The sequence below is a fragment of the Mucor mucedo genome (genome assembly GCF_025094135.1).
Source record: "Mucor mucedo strain NRRL 3635 chromosome Unknown EV154scaffold_321, whole genome shotgun sequence".
Taxonomy (NCBI): domain Eukaryota; kingdom Fungi; phylum Mucoromycota; class Mucoromycetes; order Mucorales; family Mucoraceae; genus Mucor; species Mucor mucedo.
The window spans coordinates 1-20899 of NW_026252605.1; the positions used below are offsets into that span (position 1 = coordinate 1).

At 35.2% G+C, this 20899-nt stretch overlaps 2 protein-coding genes across 2 annotated transcripts; one reads left to right on the forward strand and one right to left on the reverse strand.

Moving 5' to 3' along the window:
• Positions 1 to 4920: 4920 nt before the first annotated feature.
• On the reverse strand, positions 4921 to 6265 carry EV154DRAFT_557363 (uncharacterized protein; the record flags this gene model as incomplete). Its single annotated transcript, XM_051605421.1, has 4 exons — positions 4921 to 5014; positions 5255 to 5381; positions 5631 to 5867; positions 6175 to 6265. The coding sequence occupies 4 exons, from the start codon at positions 6263 to 6265 to the stop codon at positions 4984 to 4986; spliced, it is 486 nt and encodes a 161-aa protein (XP_051449992.1). The 3' UTR covers positions 4921 to 4983.
• Positions 6266 to 12507: 6242 nt separating this feature from the next.
• On the forward strand, positions 12508 to 13147 carry EV154DRAFT_488954 (uncharacterized protein; the record flags this gene model as incomplete). Its single annotated transcript, XM_051599215.1, has 3 exons — positions 12508 to 12656; positions 12756 to 12887; positions 12928 to 13147. The coding sequence occupies 3 exons, from the start codon at positions 12508 to 12510 to the stop codon at positions 13145 to 13147; spliced, it is 501 nt and encodes a 166-aa protein (XP_051449993.1).
• Between the last annotated feature and the right edge of the window lie 7752 nt (positions 13148 to 20899).

Sequence of the window (20899 nt, forward strand, 5' to 3'; positions counted from 1 at the left end):
ACTATTTGGGGGTATGAAAACGAGTAGGACCAAGCTCAACCCTCCCAATCAAGAGCGTCTTGTTGCGGGGTTGCACCTTCTCCCTGGTTGTCTTTGCGGCAGTTAATGTTCAATCCTTTCCCTTAGTCTGCGCCTGTCCCTACCTCCGCTCTTCCGCTCCCACGACGATTCTTGAGACGCTTCGTTGTTCTTTGCCTGGGTGTTCGGGGCTTTCTTGGTGCGCCATCGTTTCAGTTTGCGCCTAGAGACCCGATTGTTCTTCGTCACCTTCAATGGCCAGCTTACCTCTCCTTTTTCCGGCTGTGAAGCCATAACGAAAGCTGGGTCTTATTGCCATTCTCCCTTGCCTTCTTCTTCGTCTGGTCCTGCTGGTTCTTCGGTGTTTGGCTCTCCTGTTGTCCCCTTTTGGAGGAAATGGATGTTGCTTGCCTTCCCCCTTGGTGTCTGTGGCACCTTGTGTGTCAATTCCTTGCTCTGGCTCGGCTGTTTCTTCTGCTACTGAGGTGTCTTCTTCTCTTCTCCCGCTCGTGTGATTGCGGGGCTTAAAGGCGTCCGTTCTGACCGAGTAAGGGATAATGCTGGGTTGAAGACCCTCTCAGCCACCCCCATGCAAAAAGGTATATCGCACGCAAAAACAATGTTAGCAAAATTTGACTAACTTTTATGGTAAAATCATTTTTTAATTTAATAGGGGATAAAGGATTAAAACGACTTTCTGGTTTTGGTGACAGACAAGATGGAAAATAAACTTTCTTTTTCTTTCTTTAAAAATTCTACATTTACATTGTTTTTCAAAAAAAAAGATATAATTAGCAATAGTTTTTGTTGGGGACGTAGAGTTGTAATGAAGGAGGAATTATTGTTCATCTTAGAGTCACAGTATTTTTTTTAAAAAATAGAAAAACGATGTATTACGTCAAAATGCTAGCCACAAAAAAAACAGATGGCATGTGATTTCCACTCGTACACGCTTTTACAATTCACTTTGAAGGTTAAAACGTTATTTTTTGTTACGCCATTGAGCAATGTATGTTTATGTAGAAAACAATTCGAGTTTCATAACGCATACCATGACTTGCTTTAAAAAAAATTAAATTCCTTTTTAGAAAGCCCAAGTGAGAGTCCAAAAGTCTCAAAATTTTAGTGTGGTTTGAATGACAATCGTACAGTCTTACTAATAGAGCAGAAAAATAATCACTGATTTAGTTGTTCCTTGTGAACAGTTCTAGCTTTTATTTCTCAAATGCGAGATTAGTTTTACTTTAATTTTTTATTTATTGTATGTCAACATATATTCAAAAACTTAAAGATATGAAAGATATATTTATTGGGTAATGATGGTTCATCATATGATGTTGAATACAGTATTTATAATCTCAGTTAATTCGCACTCTTGGTCTTAAGAATAAATTATCCCCGAGCATTTTATGTAAGTTTATGCAATAAAACAGAGTGACATACAAAATATTGGTATCTCTTATCAAAAGTTATTAGGTATTACAAGTCGGCTCAGCTGTAAACATCATCCGGTTATAGCCATGTCATTTCGTTTATTCCCCATAGAGAGGGATGTCTTCTCAATAGTAACTACCAATCCCACCGCATTATTTTCTTTAATTCATACTAATCTGCTGATATTCAAGAATCACGGAGATTAACTCTAATGAAAAGATTCAAAATTAAGACTCAAATTGTACTGACAGTCAAATGCTTTACCTTGAAAAGTTTAAATAAAGACAAACTAGTTGTAACATAGCGAAAATAGATAACTTAGGGTGTTACTGTGACACTTTTAAACCAGGAGCTGCATTAGAGACAAACGTCATTTGAATTTCCAACGTTTTTATGAAGCTGTTAAAATGACTGTTACAACTAGTTACAGTATTGGGTGTAATATACATATTTCCAGCACAATGCACAGGTGAATAACTTTAGGTTTGTTAGACTTGCTTTCTACGAGTCCGCGTGTTCTTGATTATAAACATGGTCAAGGAAGTTTATAAGGATGGGTTAAAAGTCATTAAGGAACGAAAAAAAAGGTTATGGAGGTATTATCCGGAGTTCCAAAAAGTAGATTTATTTGAAAAAAAAACCCCTCGAGAGCAAGTCCTGACGACAGTAAGCAATTAGTTGCGTTTAGTATATTGATCTTAAAAAACTTCAAAAGTAAGCGAGGGTTGTTGTTGCTCATACGCTATGTTTTATGTTAAATAAAGGCTGATAGTTTTTGGAGGATCAATTATGTTTGTGTGACCTTGGTTTTTAAAAGAATCTTTTTGTTTTTTTTTTTTTTTTTTTTTTTTTTTTTAGTTCTTCTTGGACATTTCGTTTTTTTCTTCTTTGTCTAATTTAAATAATAGTGCCAATTTCCGTTGTTCAATGTGTCAAACAAGAAAACTAACAAACAACTCACGCTTATACAAGTCATGTACATTTCTTGTATCCTTCGATCTCCTCATTCGAATTAGTAAGATTCTTAACCAATGTTTTTTAAAATCTGCCGTCTGATTCTGTTGTAAAGACTCTTATATTTGAACGTATTAAGTTCTAATTCAATTAACTGTAATCTAGATTTATATTTTCCCCTGGCGTCTTCTTTTTTGCCCTGACTCACTGAATGTCGTACATTTCACATGACTCAGTCTTCACTTTACATTACCCTCATTACCTTGTAGGCAAAGAAGTTTTAGCCGTTTTTGACCGCCCTAAATTTTTGCTTCTCCCGATGTAATCTTAACTGGGTATAATATTGTAGATTACTTTTGGTTATCTATTATTCGTTAACCTTAACTGTTTAGGAAACACTACAAGATCCGTAAACTTCGAGAGAATGATTTAATAATGGTAACCTAAACCAGTCGTACCGGCATCCTAAACAGTAATTATTTGGCGAAGTAGCTTAGGTGTTACTATGAGGATCATATTCCAACATGGACCGAATTACAGATCTCAAAGCTAACCCATATGTTAGTAACGCATCTCGTAACTTTGTATTTAACAATGGATGTATCGATACAAATTAGGACCGCGAGTAAAATTGATGATGGTTCGACAACAGCCGGTGTTTTCAGACAGCAATTCCCTCAACGAATGAATCGATCATGAATTCACGTAAAGTGTTCAAAAGAAAAATAATGTAAGGGTCAGGACGACAATATCAATCCGTGGACATTTAAAATTAATAAATGAATGATTAAAATCTATGGATGTATGCTTAAAAGCTATGGATGGATACTCAAGATTAATGCATGCATGCTTCAAATTAATGGGTACACCGTAATTACAGTGATACAAACGGTTGGATGGCGATATAAACGGGCGGTCTCTATTGTTTTGAATACAGGGTATGTGTATATTCTATTGCAGCCAAATCTCGTTTATATATATATATATATATAAATAAATCGTTTTTTCATGGTAAACCATCCAAAAAGCTTCTTTTAAAGGTAGCTTCTCGACAAATAGGCTAAATTGATGTAATGATTAGGCCCGATAATAAATTCTAAAAACAAATAATAAAAGTTTATTTGTGTTTTAAACCATTGCAAAGCAAAGCATTAGACAAAATAATGTACGCCATATGGCTGAAATATTGGGTGGAAAACTATATGCAATAAAATAGGACTCACGTAGTACCAGACGAAATCTTATAGAAGTGCTCCTTGAAATAAACCAACGAAATATGCGACATGGTTTACACCCAAGACCTTTTTTATGTTTATACCATACATTGTCGGATCATCTGAAAAAAAGCATAGACTCTGTGCATGGTACAACGTATCTCCATACATATGACAAATGATGTTAGTAGTTCTTGGAATATTCCTGTATTTTAGCGTTCATTTCTTGTTTCGATGATATACTACTGGAATGGCATATATCTATTTAATTGCATACCTTTCCAGTCTGCTATTTATGCCATATGAGTATTTATCTACACAGGGTAAATCGTCTATTAATTTTGAGAAAAATATAAATGTAGGTCAAAAATATAGTCACCTGCATAAAATTAGCACATCGAAAGACTCATGAGACATAAAAGAGCCAGAAAGTCTTTCGTCGGATTTGACATCTTTTGTATTAGTTCGTTTAAAACAATAAATCTACAAATTGACAACCAACAATGAATAGGAGGTTTCCCAAAACTTTAATGTTGCTAAAAACGCTTGTCATGACCGGTTCAATTTTATACTTCGATGCCTTGTTTCCGGACGATGTCAAGATCATGACCTCGAAGGAATGCTTGTCGGAAAAAAAACCAAAAAAACGTACTTTTACCCGTCGAAATTCTTTTTTATTTACTTGCGTTAGTCATCGCGCTTTAAATGTGTGATTACTATACGAGTCTGTAATTAAAAAAATCAATTTCTACAGTAATTTTAGGAAAGTTTTTCGGGTAACACGGTAAAATCTTTTTATTTAAATAATCAATACAATATCCCAGCACCAATTCAAAAATTCGTTCTTCTTACAGCTCAAACATGTTTCATATGGTATCTGGCTTGACAGTTCAACAGGTTAACATGTGGTCGTGCTTGTATGCATATTTATATTGTAAATTTATCTAAGATCATTCCGTAAAAAAAGAGATGTTAGTTTTCCAAGAACGTCGGGGCAAATTTATGGGTACCTAATAGGAACGCTATTATGAATATTTATTCATTCTGATTTGAGTCGTATTACGGAATTGGATTATGTAGTATCGGTTTTGTTGGTTTTTATTTTGAGTCAAAATAATAAAGTTTACATATGGCATTCTTCAGATTTGGGGTGACTGTGTCAAAATAAAGTTGAAAAGGATAAATATTACGCGCCTTGTTCACAGCATACTGACAGGTCTAAGTTCTCGTACACCATAGACTAAATTTGTTGTAAAGGCTGAAAATCTTTTTATAATCACTCAGTAGTATGTGTGGTGTTCTGAAAAGACTGTGTCTACCAGTAGATGAACACGCTAGAGTTTTTTATTGGCTTTTGGTTTTCTTAATTTCCACGTCTCTTAAAGATTTCAAAGCTAGTGTATGAAAATATTAATGTTTATTTTATAAACGTTGGGCGTACTAGTAGGCCAACGATAAGAAGATTGTAATAACGACGGCTCTGGAATAAGTCTATTCTTTCTCTGTGGCTATCTTTGAGATGAAGATGAACGTGTCTTCGAGTGTTCCAAATACGCAAAATAATATTCTGTTCGTGATGAACAACGCGAGAAAGTAACCTGAAATGACGGGCTTAATTAATTATATTCGCTGACCATAGAGAAAAATCTTTATTGTCTGGCATAATTAATATGTGCGTAACGAGGTTAAAACAACGGTCTTTCCAGACGATGTCGCTTCTGAAGATATTGGCATCTGATATGCTCTCTGTCAGGAACGTGGCTAGGAATATATTATAGCAATAATATCAGAAGATACCTACTAGTTATACAAAGACAAAGGAAGAGTGGTTTATAAAGTATTTAATAAAAGTAATAGATTATACAGGGAAGGGGAAGGATACAAGATAATCGACGTGGAACGGGGAAGGCAATGGAAAGGGGGAGTATTTATATCTTTTCAGATAACATGGGTTTGCATTTAAGAATGTCTTGGCTTACTTAATTAGTCTTAGTGTTGGTTTCAGCTTACGTGGCCGAAACCCATGAGTCATGATTACTAATTGCTTGGCGTCGGAGATACTTGGAAACGAGTCATGATTACTAATCTCTTGGAAGCGGAGGTTCGTTGCGTGGATAGTCTTGGAAGGTCCTGGAAGGTTCTGGACACTGGCGTTGTTGAATCTCAGCATGAGATTCCAGAACATTCGAATAGTCGGGGATTCGTGGTCAGGGGCAAAGTGCAAAGTACGTGGTTCATGACACTCTCCTTAATATTCCAGAGTATTTAATAACATTGACGACTTGGATAAATCATACAGGTTCAAGAAACGTGCTGGTAGTAAAGATTCCGTGGTCCAATAAGCAGTAAATGACGTTCCTACAAAAAAGGAAAGTACCTGGCTGATGAAAGATATTCCACTTGCGCTATTATTGCAACAGCTTTGCCATTTCCACTGTCAAATAACACTACCTTAATTATTACGTAAATATGTAAATACCATGTGATAGATTTCCTTAACTACAAAAATGGCGTTATGATAAAATATAAAAGCCATTGGGGAAAATGTTCTAACTTTCCTTTGGAGTCATGGAAGCTTGGCTGAAAATCATTGCTATTCCATATACAGATCTGCATACATATGCAACTAGGATTTGGCAGCTCATGTGACCAATCAAATATATTCTATGGTGAGACGGTGTTGTGAAATAGAAAAGGGAAAGGCCAAGTACTTTTAGGACTAAGTCGTCTCTAATTTTATTTAAAAAGAAGATAGAGATAATTCTACAAAATTATGAAGGGGTATTTATATATAATTTGAAAGGTATCAAGAGGAGGGTATTGAGAGTGTCCTGCACCGGTGATTCCATAACAAGCAAAACCTTGACAGTCATCACTTAATAGACTGTTCTACTTAATATGGGAAATGAAGGCAGAAGGAAGAAGGAAAGACCAAAGCGACGTAAACAGGTTTATGATTTACCAAACTTAGTTTACCGAGGTCAAGAAATAAATAAATATAACGAAGTAAATAAACAATTATACAAACAATAGCACTCATTTCCATATACGTATGGCTCAGGTCCTATGAGACACTTCGCTCGATACACGTTACACAGCATTGTTTTATTGATAGCGGTAAATTGTGGAACGACTAATTGCCACCAGTGTGATTATATGAAATCATGTCCTTATTGGATCATCTCCGATAGTTCTACTCTAGGTGTATTATTATGTTATCCTCAACAAATAGATCAAGATTTACGACCATAGGGCGGCGCCATAGGACCAAATCATTTAGACATCTCACTCATATCATGATATCGACACTGTAACTTGGCTCAAGTTCTTATCCCAAGTTATCCATTTAAAACCGTCGTTTTTTAAAAAAACAAATTTACTTGTACTTTAGTATTGAAACTGAATCATAACAGAATCGTTTACTTACCTATATAACTGGATCCCAATATATATATATTTGTCTTTATTTCTTAGCGAAAAAAATATTTTTTCTAACTGGGCAGTTTGAATTTTTGTTTCTTCTAGTTTTTGACAAAGTAAATACGTATATTTAAGGAATACTTTTTGGCCTGAGTGATACACTTTAGCGGATGTTAGAAAGCGTATATGCACTTATATCTAAATGATGTTAACACTACCTTTAAGTTATAAATGTTTGTTTTACATGTAGTACCATTCGTCGTTACCTTTGCTAGGGGGATCACCTAATAATATTATTTGTTCAGCGTTAGTGTTGCTGTATGGGTAAGGGTTGTAAATAGTCTCTCCTCAAGACGTTTTATTGGAAACCACTTGATTTTGGTCTTTTTGTATTAAAAATCCGATGTCTTTTCTATATACGTTTGACGAGGATAAGAAATTGTTTAAAGAAATAACATTTATATTACGCAAAAAAGTTGACAGTAACTTATCCGGGCTGACATCAGTAACAAACATAAAAAGTAAACGTGAAATGCTCCGACTTATTACTAATAATGAGCCTAAAAAATGAACTTAAAAAGGTCCAGATTGACATTTATAACGAGCTTAAAATTGGGTGTACAAAGATCTAGACGAACGTGTTTATCCGTGTAGTTAAAAGTGAAGCGAGGTAAACAAGAATTGCATACAAAAAAAAAGTAGCTAAACGAAGTAAATACGCTTGCATTGAAAACAGGGCTGGTTCAAAACCCCGTCCCACATTTCTTAAATGCCCTATAGTTGTTATAAAAGATAAAGCGTATCATACCAGAGGTTCCGAGCTACATCTCAAAATACATACAAAGAATTAAGTTCTTCGATACTATTAAACGGCTCAAATTCGCTAAAGCTAAAAGACAGATACCAAAAAAAAAAAAAAAAAAAAAAAAAAAAAAAAAAAGAGAAGAAAAAAAAAAAGGGAAATAGAGAAGAAAAAAAAAAAGGGAGATAGAGGAGAAAAAAAATGGAAATAGAGAAGAGAAAAAAACTAATAAAAATATAGAGAAAAAGATAGAAGACGAAAAGAAGAGAATGGAAAAAACAAGGGACTTTTTTTATTGAATGCTCTCTTAGTTAATTTATTACTTTTACATTTGTATGTGTGGAATATTGACTCAATGTGTATTGTAACGAAATCGTGCGCAGTTTTATTTCCACAGAAAGATCATTCCAAATATATATGTAGCCATAGTTTTTTTTAATTTTCCATACAACTTTTCCTTCTATAATTTTGAATATTTGAGTCGAAATCAAATCAAAATAAGGGAAAAACATCTGTTTAAATATCCAAATCTAAAGTTAGGCACCCGATATAATGAGGGCTGTTTTAAAATAGTTTTGATTCAGCATCGTTCATCGAACGTTAGAGAGTGCGGGGTGTCCGTAGGAAGTATATTTTCCTTGAAAAAACGTTATGGTTAGGGTCGGATCTAATCCATTTTTTTCAGCTATCACGTTTTGGTAGCGTTAGAATTTTGATTTTTTGTCACATATCCCGTATAATTACCGTCGGACCTCATCTTATTTTTAGAAAAACGGATGAGGTCCGACCCTATTAAAACAGCTAGAATGCAGTCACTGGCTGATCGAAAATCCAGTCACAAAAATGTTATGGATTAAACTGCTACGGCCGGTGCGGGTTGTTTTACGTCGAATGGGGATGGGAAATTTGGGTGGAAGGGGGATCCCACTACAGAATTATGCTGATCAAAAAACCCATAATGCAAACAAATTCTACTAATCAAGAAGAACATATTGGCAGTCTATAATTAACCAATCACGCAATGAATCTGTATTCCTGTATATACTTGAAAACCACCTTACATCTATAGTCAAAAATAATCTATTGATGTGGAGTCCAATACGCATAGTTACCATCTATTGATCAATTAAGGTCCTAAATCATAGTCGATACATAGGAATTGTGAACCCCATCATGAAAGTGTATTCGCTAGTATTCCATGATTTTAAGCCATAACGCTTTGTATTATTGGTTCAGAAATTATTATTTTTGACCGCTTCCATAAGCACATTAAAAGCACTTTTTCAGGTTTTAAGGGTTTTGATAAGAATAAATGGAATATGTATAGCGTTTTTTATTCAAAAAACATTTATCCGAATTTTCAATAATAACTCTATCGACCATGTACACTTAACTTAATATCTGCTTCAAAGATCCTTATTGTTTAGTAAGGATACTTATCGCGACTTTTTATGTTTTGGCCGCGATAATGATAATTAATGTACTTCAATATCACTTAAGAAAATCAGTTTAATCCTCTGACGTTTGTATTATCCATTTGTGGGTTTAAATTTGTGTACAACATCACACGACTTCTGAAAACATGAGCGTAGAACTTCAAACCACATATTTTAATGATTGCAACTCGGATAAAAAACACCCTGAAGAACCCAACCAGGAATATGCAACAGTCTTACCAGCATAATTATTGTATTTTTTGTATTAGATATAGCTAAGCATGTAGAAATTCTAAAGTCTAATTAAACTTCCAATTTTATCATTGATATACTGTCATTGATGATCTACCTTTTAGGATCTTGCTAAAGGTGCCTCAATATAATTGAAGGATCGCTTTCAAGATTTATGTTATTTGATGTACATTTTTACAAAGCTAATATAATGAAGATAACTTTAGGAAATATTTCCTTTGCTGTATGCTGGTAGCTTTATTTTTCTTCGGAAACTTGTAAGAATAATGATCCACATGGCTTCACTGTTTTAATAAACACATCCGGGCAGTCCATAGAATCAAGTTAATATCAACCAATATTCGCAGATAAGTAGGAAGCGGCAGCGTACGTCATCACAATACAATAATTCCTCAAACATCACAGCCAAATATATAAACCGAGACCATGCACAGTAATAACATTCGTCGTCATTAAATCACAAACAACATCTTATCTAAAGTCTTAATAAATTAAATAATGGGATCAGCAAACCACTAAATACCAACAGCAATCACCATTACTTTTTTCTGGCTGTTACTAGAATCTCCTCCACCAAATGTTGACTGTAGAACACTCTCAAAAACCAGGATCCACTATTTTCAGGCATGTTTCGGCTATTATCTTTAACACTGTCGGAAAATAAAAGTTGTTCCGTATTATTACTTATTGCAGCAGGCTGCATGACACACATCCGAGATTCTACACAAATTAAATACGACAACTGAGCAGAAAATTCGATCAAACAGAGGATTAAGCATTACCTCTTCTTTTTCTTATTCTATAATAATTCCAGTTAATTACAAGCATAACAGTGCAAAATTTCCCTTTCTTCAGTACATTACCCTACCACCAACTGTCCCCAAATAAAAAAATACACGGAATCAGTATATAATTTTAATACTAAATTAGGTGTTACATCTTGTTTTTTCTTCGTAATGCTTTTGACATTGTGTGCTTTCTATAGGTACGAGACTTTGAAGTGTATTCATCCTCGTTAACGAAATCCTGAAGCAAACTCAGTCGTACTAAATTCTTAAATGTGACATTAGCAAACGCTTATAAATTATGAAACTAACCATTGCCCCTTCGGCCATTAGAAATATATATCTTGTTTACTTCCCAAACGAAAGCGCCAGCTTTTGATGATCCAATTTTATCACACCAATTTGAAAAGACGTTAACCCACCTAATTAATATAAACATAAGAAAAACAATATCATTTAGAAACATTAATTAAGGATATCTTGAAAAATAATACCAGCAAAACGTAGACTTAATATCGCCAAGAGAAAAAACCGAATGAATCAAGAAAATATAAATATGTTCCCCTTGAGTGCATAATAGACACGGCAACTGCGGAGCACACTCCATTCAGGAGGAAGGAAGCTTCCACACATTTGAGGTTATTCATAAAGAGTGATAATCGCTCATGCTTGACTTGATGTCGACTTTAGGAAAGCGAAATAAATGTAAAAACAGATATTTATTTTTTTCAATTCAAAAAGAGCTCCAACAGTGCAGTACAAACTTCAATCAATAATAAAACAACTCCCAGACATATGAGGCGTGATTCCCAATGAGACATGATTTGAGGTCGACATTAAGAAAGTATATAAAAAAAAAGGAAGTTCTTTTTTTTTCTCGAGCGCATAAGAAATACCAGCTCTGCAGTGCATCCTTCAATTCGTAACAAGCGGGCTACCAGACATAACCCGTTTCTTTTAGTAAGTGATTCCAGCAGATCCATTTCCTGATGTCGTCATGACGGAATTGAAGCGAAAATAATTTTTTTTAAGCGAACAACAGACTACGCAATGGTATCACACAATTTAATAGTAAAAAAAAAGGATCCTTCCACGTGCACGCTGTTATGTATAGAGAGTGATTCCTGAAATTCCTGGCCCCATGTCGCCATTGAGAAAGTGTAAACAATGAAAACAAAGATTATTTTTCTTGAGAGCATAAGAGCCAACGCCATTGCAGTACTTAATTGCATTGACAGTACGCAGATTTTCAGACATAAGTCGTTATAAATAAAGAGTGAGTCAAGTCAAATCTGGACTTAAGGTCGCCATAATAGAGCCAATTGAATATTAAAGTATGGAAGATCTTTTTCTTCTTGAGCGAAATAGTTAAACAGCCATTACAGTACTTACTCCAGTCATCAACAGGCGGCTGTCCAGACATTCGCCGTTATTTAAAGAGAGTAATTCCAAAAGAGCCATCGATTGACGTCGCCATTCAAAAAGCGAAGCTGATAAGAAACAAGGCCCTTTTGCTTCCTTAGTAATACCTGTCCTATCGGCCACCGAATCACATATTTAAAGAAGTCCCCCATTTTTGGCTTCAGAAACGGTAGTTTTACTATAACATAATAAAATATGATTTACTATAAGTATAAATCACAGTATGAATTAAAGCGTATTACCTGTCGTTTTAGATTAGTAACGTCTTACAGGCCTATAGTGGCATGTGTGAACAATTTCTTGGAGTTTTCCGCGGTTACGCACTTGACATTCATTAAATACCGGTTAACATAAGAGAGAGCGAATGATTGCTGTGGTTCAACATTTACAAAATTAAGTGCTTAAACGCTTGCATGCTGAAAAATTTGAGTTTTTACCATAACGATGTGAGCTTCTGCAGGTCTTTAGAATTTTTCTACTTCCAACATTCGAACTATAAAGAATTTGTAAGTCAAACGAGCACAACATCTAAAAATTATTACCTAACCAGTTATATGCCGTATTTATAAAAAAAACTGGCGATTATATTTTCTCCATCGAAACAAAGAATCATGATGAACGGTTTTCCGGCTGAGACATGTCTTTGGTCAAAAACTTCTTGATAATGTAATTTCCTCAGGAATATTTAGTAGGCTAAGATCGCCCCTATAAGCTACAAAAAAAGAATTAGAAGTACATTTCAATATCTCACGTCTTTCGGAAATTACCAAATGGAACTAATTGATATTCCTGTATTCCTCAACAATGTACCGAGAACTGCTCCTGCACCAGCAATTGCAAATTCTTCTGCGCCAGCACTCAATTCCACTTCTCCAAGCAGAATGACAGTTTCTTTACGTCAAAGATTGTCAAGATTTGAGTAAAATGCTGCTACTGCTTCTATTTAACTGAGACCATCAGTTGATACCGAGATATCTGACATTTGTTACCCACAGAATTATAAAACTATCAAACTTAGTAAAATTTTACAGCTATCGATCCGTGATAGTTACAAGGAATGCATGGGCTACCAAATATTGCCGTGTGGGTGCAAGACTACCGCATGTTATCGACGGCGAACCTCCTTTTGCATGATTACCTTCTGGAAGAGGTGACACTATATGATGATGTTGCTTCTATCGTCCATAAAGACATTGCTTTTTCTGTTGTAAAAAAGCGATTTGTCAAAAGAAAGTGAGATATCACTACGAACATTTGGCGGATGTAGAGAAGAAGAAGAAGTATTGTGATATTGTAAGACTTCCTGCTACTGAATTAGCGAAGAGATACCAATTTCGAGATCAAGAGGTCAATAATGTGATTAAGCCTATTTTGTCTCATCTTACTTACGCATCACCAAATAAAACCTGACAATTTGAAATCGAAAAACCTTTATCATCCTTTAATTACACTTGCAACATGCGCGAAATAAACTAATGTTCTGTTCTTCGTAGTGTTTCTGTCAAATAGTTGAAATGAGTTATATTAGTTATATCATTAAATAATTTTTGATTGTGCCACTACATACTCTTACAGGAGTTTACAAAAAAAAAAGAGATTTAAAGTCACTTGAGGTAGAAATACCAACAATATTATGTAAGGAATGGCTTTTCTATATTTCATGTGAAATACAAACACGATTTACTTTAATCCAACTTCGTTGATTATCCTGTTTGTAATGAGGATTATGGTCAGCTATTAGAACTTTTTTTATCAAAACTTTATGTTAAGTAGTGATGATGATGATTGTCTTATTTCTTAAGATATCATGACTATAAAGTCTTTAGTTAGTGGCCTCAAATTAATAGTAAAAACAATTTTTGTTTGTTTACCGGAGCCTATTCATCAAATCTAACTAAATTTCGAATAATTCTACAGTGCTAGCAAGCTTTGGCAAAATTTTCAAGTTTACTCCATTAGCTTTTTTAAACAAGGGTTATCATAGTTAATAGCTAAAGGTGGTGATGAACAAGTTCTGTTGGACTTGAATCACTATACGACAAGGTAGGTTTGAGCGTTCTCTTCAAAGCCAAACTAACAGTGTTATAATAAAATAGGGCAAAATCTTATATGTGACTAACTGGTACATGGGTAGATTGCATTTGTTGTTTTGAATAGGCATTCGAAGAAAAAAGACGTTTCTACGCAGCATTGGGAATCATAAAGAGACATTCGGCTGCTTGGTGTTGCTCTTGTATTCCAACTTTTGTACCCTACACAAAAAAATGAAGAAAAAAAATGGTATTAGTGACATTGCCGACATTGTCACAATTGTGCGATTGATGAAAATGGTGAAACGTTCATCTAATGTATAGAAGGTGACATACCAAGATTCTATTTCTTGTTTTGTTATTTCACAATGTAGAAGCTAGGATGAGGACTTGAAAAAAAAGCAAGAAACGTTTCTAAACTTTGCTAATTAACAAAGCCCCCTTTCAAAATTTTAAACCACGCCAGCTTATTTCTCTCAGTTGGCGCTTATCAATCCACAGATCGTTATATACCCACATTATTTGATGACATGGCTGATGTTAGTGTTGGAGGCTCGGTTTACTTGCTTTTTAGTTGAAATAACTGATTTATAGTCATATGTAAATGCTTATCCTGTTAAGATAAGTGAGAACAGTCAGATGATTTTTAGGTTTTACGGTGCTCCTTTTTTATTAATTATATCAGTACGTCCACGCTCTTCGGTGGATGCTTCACCGCCGCAGGTTAGTGGAAAGGCTAAATATGGCTATATGTTTGACCTAAGGTTATATTTTACTCAAAATTAATAGACCGTTTACCTTGCGTGGTTAAATACTCATGTGGCATAAATAACGGACAGAAGAGGTATGAAATTTAAATAAATCTATGCAATTCCAGTAGTATGTTATCTAAGCAAGAAATGAACGCTAGAATACCGGAATATTTCATAATATACCGACATCATTCATTACGTAGACGGAGACAGGATGTTGAGTACGGAGAGTACATACCTCGTCTCCATATAATAGGAAAATATTGTTATAATCGTAAAACAGGTCATGTGGTGTAAACAATGTGGCATATTAGGTTTCTTTTTTTAGGGAGCACATCTATAACGTTTTCTCTGGTATTGAATGTCTCCTACCCTATTACATATAGTTTTTTACACATTACCTGAGCTATATGCAGTCTATAGATATGTCTATTAGTTAGATTCTATATGTTTATTAATAGAAGTAAAACTTTATTATTGGTCTTTAAAATATATAATTGGGTCCTGATAATTCTCTCAAGTTATACTAATCGTCTTAAAAGTACGTCTAAAAGAAGCATATTGGGCAGATTACCATGAAAAAAACGATTGATTTAAAACCTCAAAAAGAGACGAAATTGGCTGCACATACCCTGTATCCAGGAAAATAGAGATAGCTTGTTAGTATCAGAATGCAACCGTATGTGTGACATTAAATAATGGGTACCCATTAATTCGAAGCATGCATCCATTGATCTTGAGTATCCATCCAATGCTTTTAAGCATACATCCATTGATTTTAACCATACATCCATTAATTTTAATTGTCCACGGATTGATATTGTCTTCCTGACCCTTACAATATTTCCCTTTTAAACAATTTACGTGAATCCAGAATCGTTTCACTCGTTGTGGTGATTGCTGTCAGAAAACATCAGCTGTTGTCCAACTATCATCAATCATTCTCGTGGTTCAAATTTGTATCGATTCATCCACTCTTAAATGCAAATTTACGAGATGCGGTAATATAATATTGGATAACCCCGAGAACTGTAATTCCGTCCATGACGGAATATAATCCTCATAGTCCCGTCAAAGATACATTACCAAATAAGGCGAAGGATCGCCAGCTGTCTAACATTTCATAAGTTGCCGTGAAGGAGGGAGGGGATAATTTTATAAATTGGACGCAGAAAATTGTTTTCACATATTAAAAAAAAAAAAAAAAAAAAAAAAAAAAGTACTTAAATCAATTTACCGTGATTTAATGAGAATCGCAAAAAAGAAATGGAGACAATACTATGTAACTTTGTTTCGACTTTTCTTTCGTAATTTTTCTTGAGATCTAATCGAGGTTTAAGATCATCTTTAAGAGTTGTTTGTTAATAAACGTTATGACTTGGTAGTCGATATTTATTATATATATAATTTAAAAGTCATATTGTTGCTTGTGTTGATATTTATAGTGCTATGCATGTGGTTATTTATAGAATAATATTTGTACGACTCATGGGGTTTGATGCCTTTGCTCAGAGTATTCAATCATATCAACAGCGTCAAGGTTCACACCAAATTTTCTTTTAATTCTGACAGGTAGATCTGCACCAAAGAAGTATAAATCATCAGCTTTTCTTACTCGGGACATTGCTACATACATTTGACCGTGGGAAGGCATGTTATCTAAGTGAATCGCAACAGAATCAATTGTGATACTCTGTGCTTTATGTATGGTAGTAGCAAACGCAGGGACTATTGGAAATTTTGACCTGACGTAGCTTGTGCCTGGAATCGATCTGGTAATTCGTTGAATCCAAATTGTTTGTTGACTGCCGTCGGCGTTGTGTTTTACAAGTAAGATATTTTCATCATCGACTTCTAAAATTTTTGCTAAAGTGCCATTTACCCAACCTTGAGAGACCCGCAAGTTTTGAAGGAGCATGACCGGCATGTCGACTTTCAGTAATAGTTCTTCAAGAAGTCGGGTTTCTTTTAAGGCTCTGACAGCTGATTTCCGATTGCCACCGTTGTAAATATCTATAGAAGTGATCGAGATCGAATCGCCTTCCAGGTTTTTAAACTCCTTGGTATTGGCTCTGTCTACGTTAACTCGCGTTGTGTATAGACGTAGGCAACTGGCTGGTATGTCACTTTTAAGGAACGTTCTAGAATTGATAAACTTAACCACTTCCTCATCGAAATTACATATGCGAACTTTGTTAAGAACATCAATAAGTATTTGATCAACTTGTCGAATCGGTGCGTGCAATGTAAATTTAGTAGAGTAGTTGTATAGCGGAGAATCCCAAATTAGGCCTTCGTCAATACGTACAGGTAGCAACTGTGCAACATCACCAAAAAAAGTGTTTTAATACCTCCCATCGCTGTGGCTCTTTGTGTTGTTCTGATCAAAGCATCATTCATAATGTCCAAAGCTTCTTACTAATCATTAGGGACGCTCAAATAAAATCGAGCCTCCAGGTTCCAGCTTCCAGCAAATTTTAGATAAATTCTATTGGCCAAGCATTTTCCGATTTCTTTTTGTGATTTCTTAAATTTGCTGGAGCAAAAAGTGCTCCAGCAAAATAAAAATTAATTCCAGCTTTTTTTTCGTCCAATAACATTTTGGTATTTCGTTACATGATGTAAGGCTATCAAGCATGACATAATTTATTACTTTAGTCTTTTCCACTTCAACAACACTTTTATTATTATATGCCTCTCTTGTCAACTAAAAAACGTCTCATGGAAGACGTTAAAAAAATGCTGTTTTTCTTCATTACAAAATATGAACGAGAAACCAAGTCGACCGAAGTAGATCGTCGCATAATCGCAATGACAAAACAGAATCCGGAAACAATGGCAGCTTTTTACCTTGCTTTACAAACCGAAAGATACAGCGTAAAAAAAAAACTGGGGTACTCGTATTCGTACTGGCACATATCTCGATTTATTAAACGAAGGTAGAGAAAGTGTCTTTAAAAGTAAAATAAGGATGAGTAAAGAAGCCTTCAAAGACGCAGTCAGAGCGTTTGGTGATTATGAGGAGTTCGAGAACTTCACGAAAGAGAAAATTGAGCTCCATTTCTTGATCACTTTTCATCGATTGGGATGTAAAGGAAATGCTGCTTCAATCACGCAGGTATCCGATTACTTTGGTGTTTCTGGTATGACAAAAAAAACGCTCAGATTTATTATGATCTAACATTAAAAGTAGAAGGTACTGTGATCAATTACACCAAGAGAACCATAAATGCAATTCTGGCTAAAGAAGATCAGTATGTTTACTGGCCAGCGGCAGAAGAAAGGGAACATATATCAAAGAAGATAGGCGAAAGAAGCCACTTCAAGTCATGCGTCGGATTTGTCGATGGTACATTTATAAGAACCGAGCGTAGTCCCAGCTATGCCAAGAATAATTTTTATTCTTATAAACGTGCGTATGGTATCTCTACAATGCTCGTTTGTGATCACAAACGAAGAATTCGTGTTTGTGTCACTGGATGTCCTGGTGCTATTCATGATAATAATGTTTATCAAGCAACAAGTCTGGCCAAATCCCCACATAGACATTTCTCCCCTGGTGAATATATATTAGCTGATAGTGCATACAGTGTTACCTCGACTGTCATCTCATCATACAGAACCGGTTCAGTACAGGCTACAAAAGAAGAAATAGAGAAATTTAATTTGTATGTAGCTCAAACTCGTATCGCAATTGAACATTGCAATGGAATTCTGAAAGGAAAGTTCCAAAGCCTTCAAGAGCTTCGTATTACAATTCGTGACAGGAAAACTTTGATCGAAGCGGGAAGATGGATTCGTGCTTGTTGCATTATGCATAATTTCCTTTTAGAAGATTCAACTGACATAGAGGAGTTCAGAGAGGCCAGTGGACATAGAAGATTCATCAGTAGTTCGCAGAATAGGTCAGATGATGATAGTAGTTTAAATTTCAGAAGAAATCAGTTGAAGAATGATATATTGCATAACAACGCTCAAAATTAATAAACATTTATTTAAAAAAAAATAGGTTAATAATCTGCAAGGTCTTCATAAACTTCTTTATGGTTTCATATCCTTCAGATCCTTTTTCTTCGTTTCGAAGTTCTTTATTCAAAAGCAGCCATTGCTTTTGTCTCTCGAATATCATTGCTACTCTCTCGTCATCCCTCTTTTCTCTTTGAAACTCCAATAGCTCGTCCTCGCGATCTTCATACTTCTTAGATGCTTTTCTTTGTCTCTCAAAGAAGTCGGTAATGCACTCATTGAGACTCCTCTTTTTTCCTCTACTTTGTCTAGGCGAAGGTGGTCTAGTGGAAGAGAGGGGCAAAACATCATCATCATCATCATCATCATCATCCAAGTTGACATCATCAACATCATCCATGTTGGTTGAATGAACATCGTCTTCATGATCAGGCTGTTCATCATACGCACTTAAATCAGGAGTCCCACTGACGATATTCCCATTCGACTGCATTCCTTCACCAGTTACAAGTGGATCCGAGCCAAGTAAAGGGAGAAGATCATAATACCACTTAAACAAATGAGTGGTTTTCTCTAAAAGTTTAGATATAGTAAGTTAAACAAATTTAACGGTATAATAGTTAGCAGTTAGTAGTTTTCTTCTTACCTTCAACAGTGACGTTACCATCAACAGCAGGATCAACACCATATCCAGTAGCGGTTACCGTCTTGTAAGTAGCGGTAAACGATTTTTTCAAATATCTAATCGTCTCTATGATACTTTTTGTGGTTCTTTCACGATGTCCTCTGTTGACGAGGATTTGGGCCAGCTTTTTCGCCATACCTGTTTGGCTTTCGGCTTCACCTGGTTTTTGACTTTCACATCCGCTGAATTTACTCCAATTATCTCCTACTAGCATCCATTCAACCACAATATCTTTTGAGCACTTGCCATTACTATCGAAGTCATTGATCCAGCTCTTTGCATTCGGGATCTTGTCTGTAACACCAGGACGACTATTAGTCGTGGAGCTACCCTGGGGTCTAGGGGTAGCTGCAGACAGACGTGGAGTTGTTTCCAGTTCCTCAGTTTGTTGAGGTCTAGGCTGAATGTTGACAGGTGTTTGGTTCATTTTTAAAATTTTATGTGATATTTAAGATGAAATGAAGGACAATCCGCTACGTTTTTTTTTTTTTATATAACACTCATCATCATATCGGGAGCCAAAAATTATACTTTGTAATGACATAAGGCCTCTTCTAGTACATCTTTCTCTACTATCTTTCATCATACGTTCCTCATTGATTCATTACATCATGTTCAGGACCTCCTCCAATCAAATCTTATTCTGAGTAAAAGTTTGGAATCTAAAGCTGGACACAAAAAAATATCATTCAAGTTTATAGTTTTTTATGCAATCTTTATGGGACATCGGACAAAGAAAAAATTTGCTGGAAGCTGGAACCTGGAGGCTCGATTTTATTTGAGCGTCCCTATTGAAAACTCATCCACCAACAACATTACGTTTGGGTAAAGCTTGACTATTTCATCCAACTTCACATAATTCGGTTCTTGAGACGAATATCCCATTCCGAAAAAGCGGTGAATAGTAATTCCGTTTACATTAACGCAGCACTCCAGTTGGAGCCATTTTGAATATCTATTTATTAATTAAAAATGTTAGAACTAAGGATTGAAAAAGAATTGTAAAAGTGTTTCACTACCTTATATCCTTCTAATTTATAATGTCTTTCAAACATCTTGAGCAAGTAAGACTTACCCGTACCAGCAGCACCTGACACAAATGAGACAGAGTTGTGAATCAGCTCAACATTTACTCGATCAAAAACGCTTTTTTGAGACTCATTAGCATTGTTAACATAATCCTGAGCTCGGCCTGTGTGACGTCTGCGCCTCTTTCAAAGTCATTCACATCGGTTAAGCTGTTGATATATAGAGCGATTAATAAGAATACCACCGTTATTTGGACCGAGTGACACCAAGTGTTCAAAGTAGTCTAAAGAAATAATTGTATTAAATATTAATGTTTAATACTGTAGCTATGTATAGAGTATTACCTCTCCACGATAAATGGGTACTTTTTTCTGCAATATATGTAGTTCCGAAAATGGGTTTGTTGACAACAATTTGCTGGTAGTAGTATTTCTCGCCATTCTCTGATTGGTTAAACGTTCTCCAGAATGCCTGTTTTTTGCGCAACATATTTTGTCTTCTTCGAAAATAAACAAGGGCAAAGATCCGGAATAAACGAACGTTCAAAGAGACCGACATTATAGTACTGATGTCATTGCATTCATACGGTGATTCACGATAGATGCTATAAACTGAGTGATTGTCAAGTCGGATCCACCATTGCGCTGTTCATATTTTTTCTGTAACAAATGTATTAGACTTTGCTATAATATATATGCTT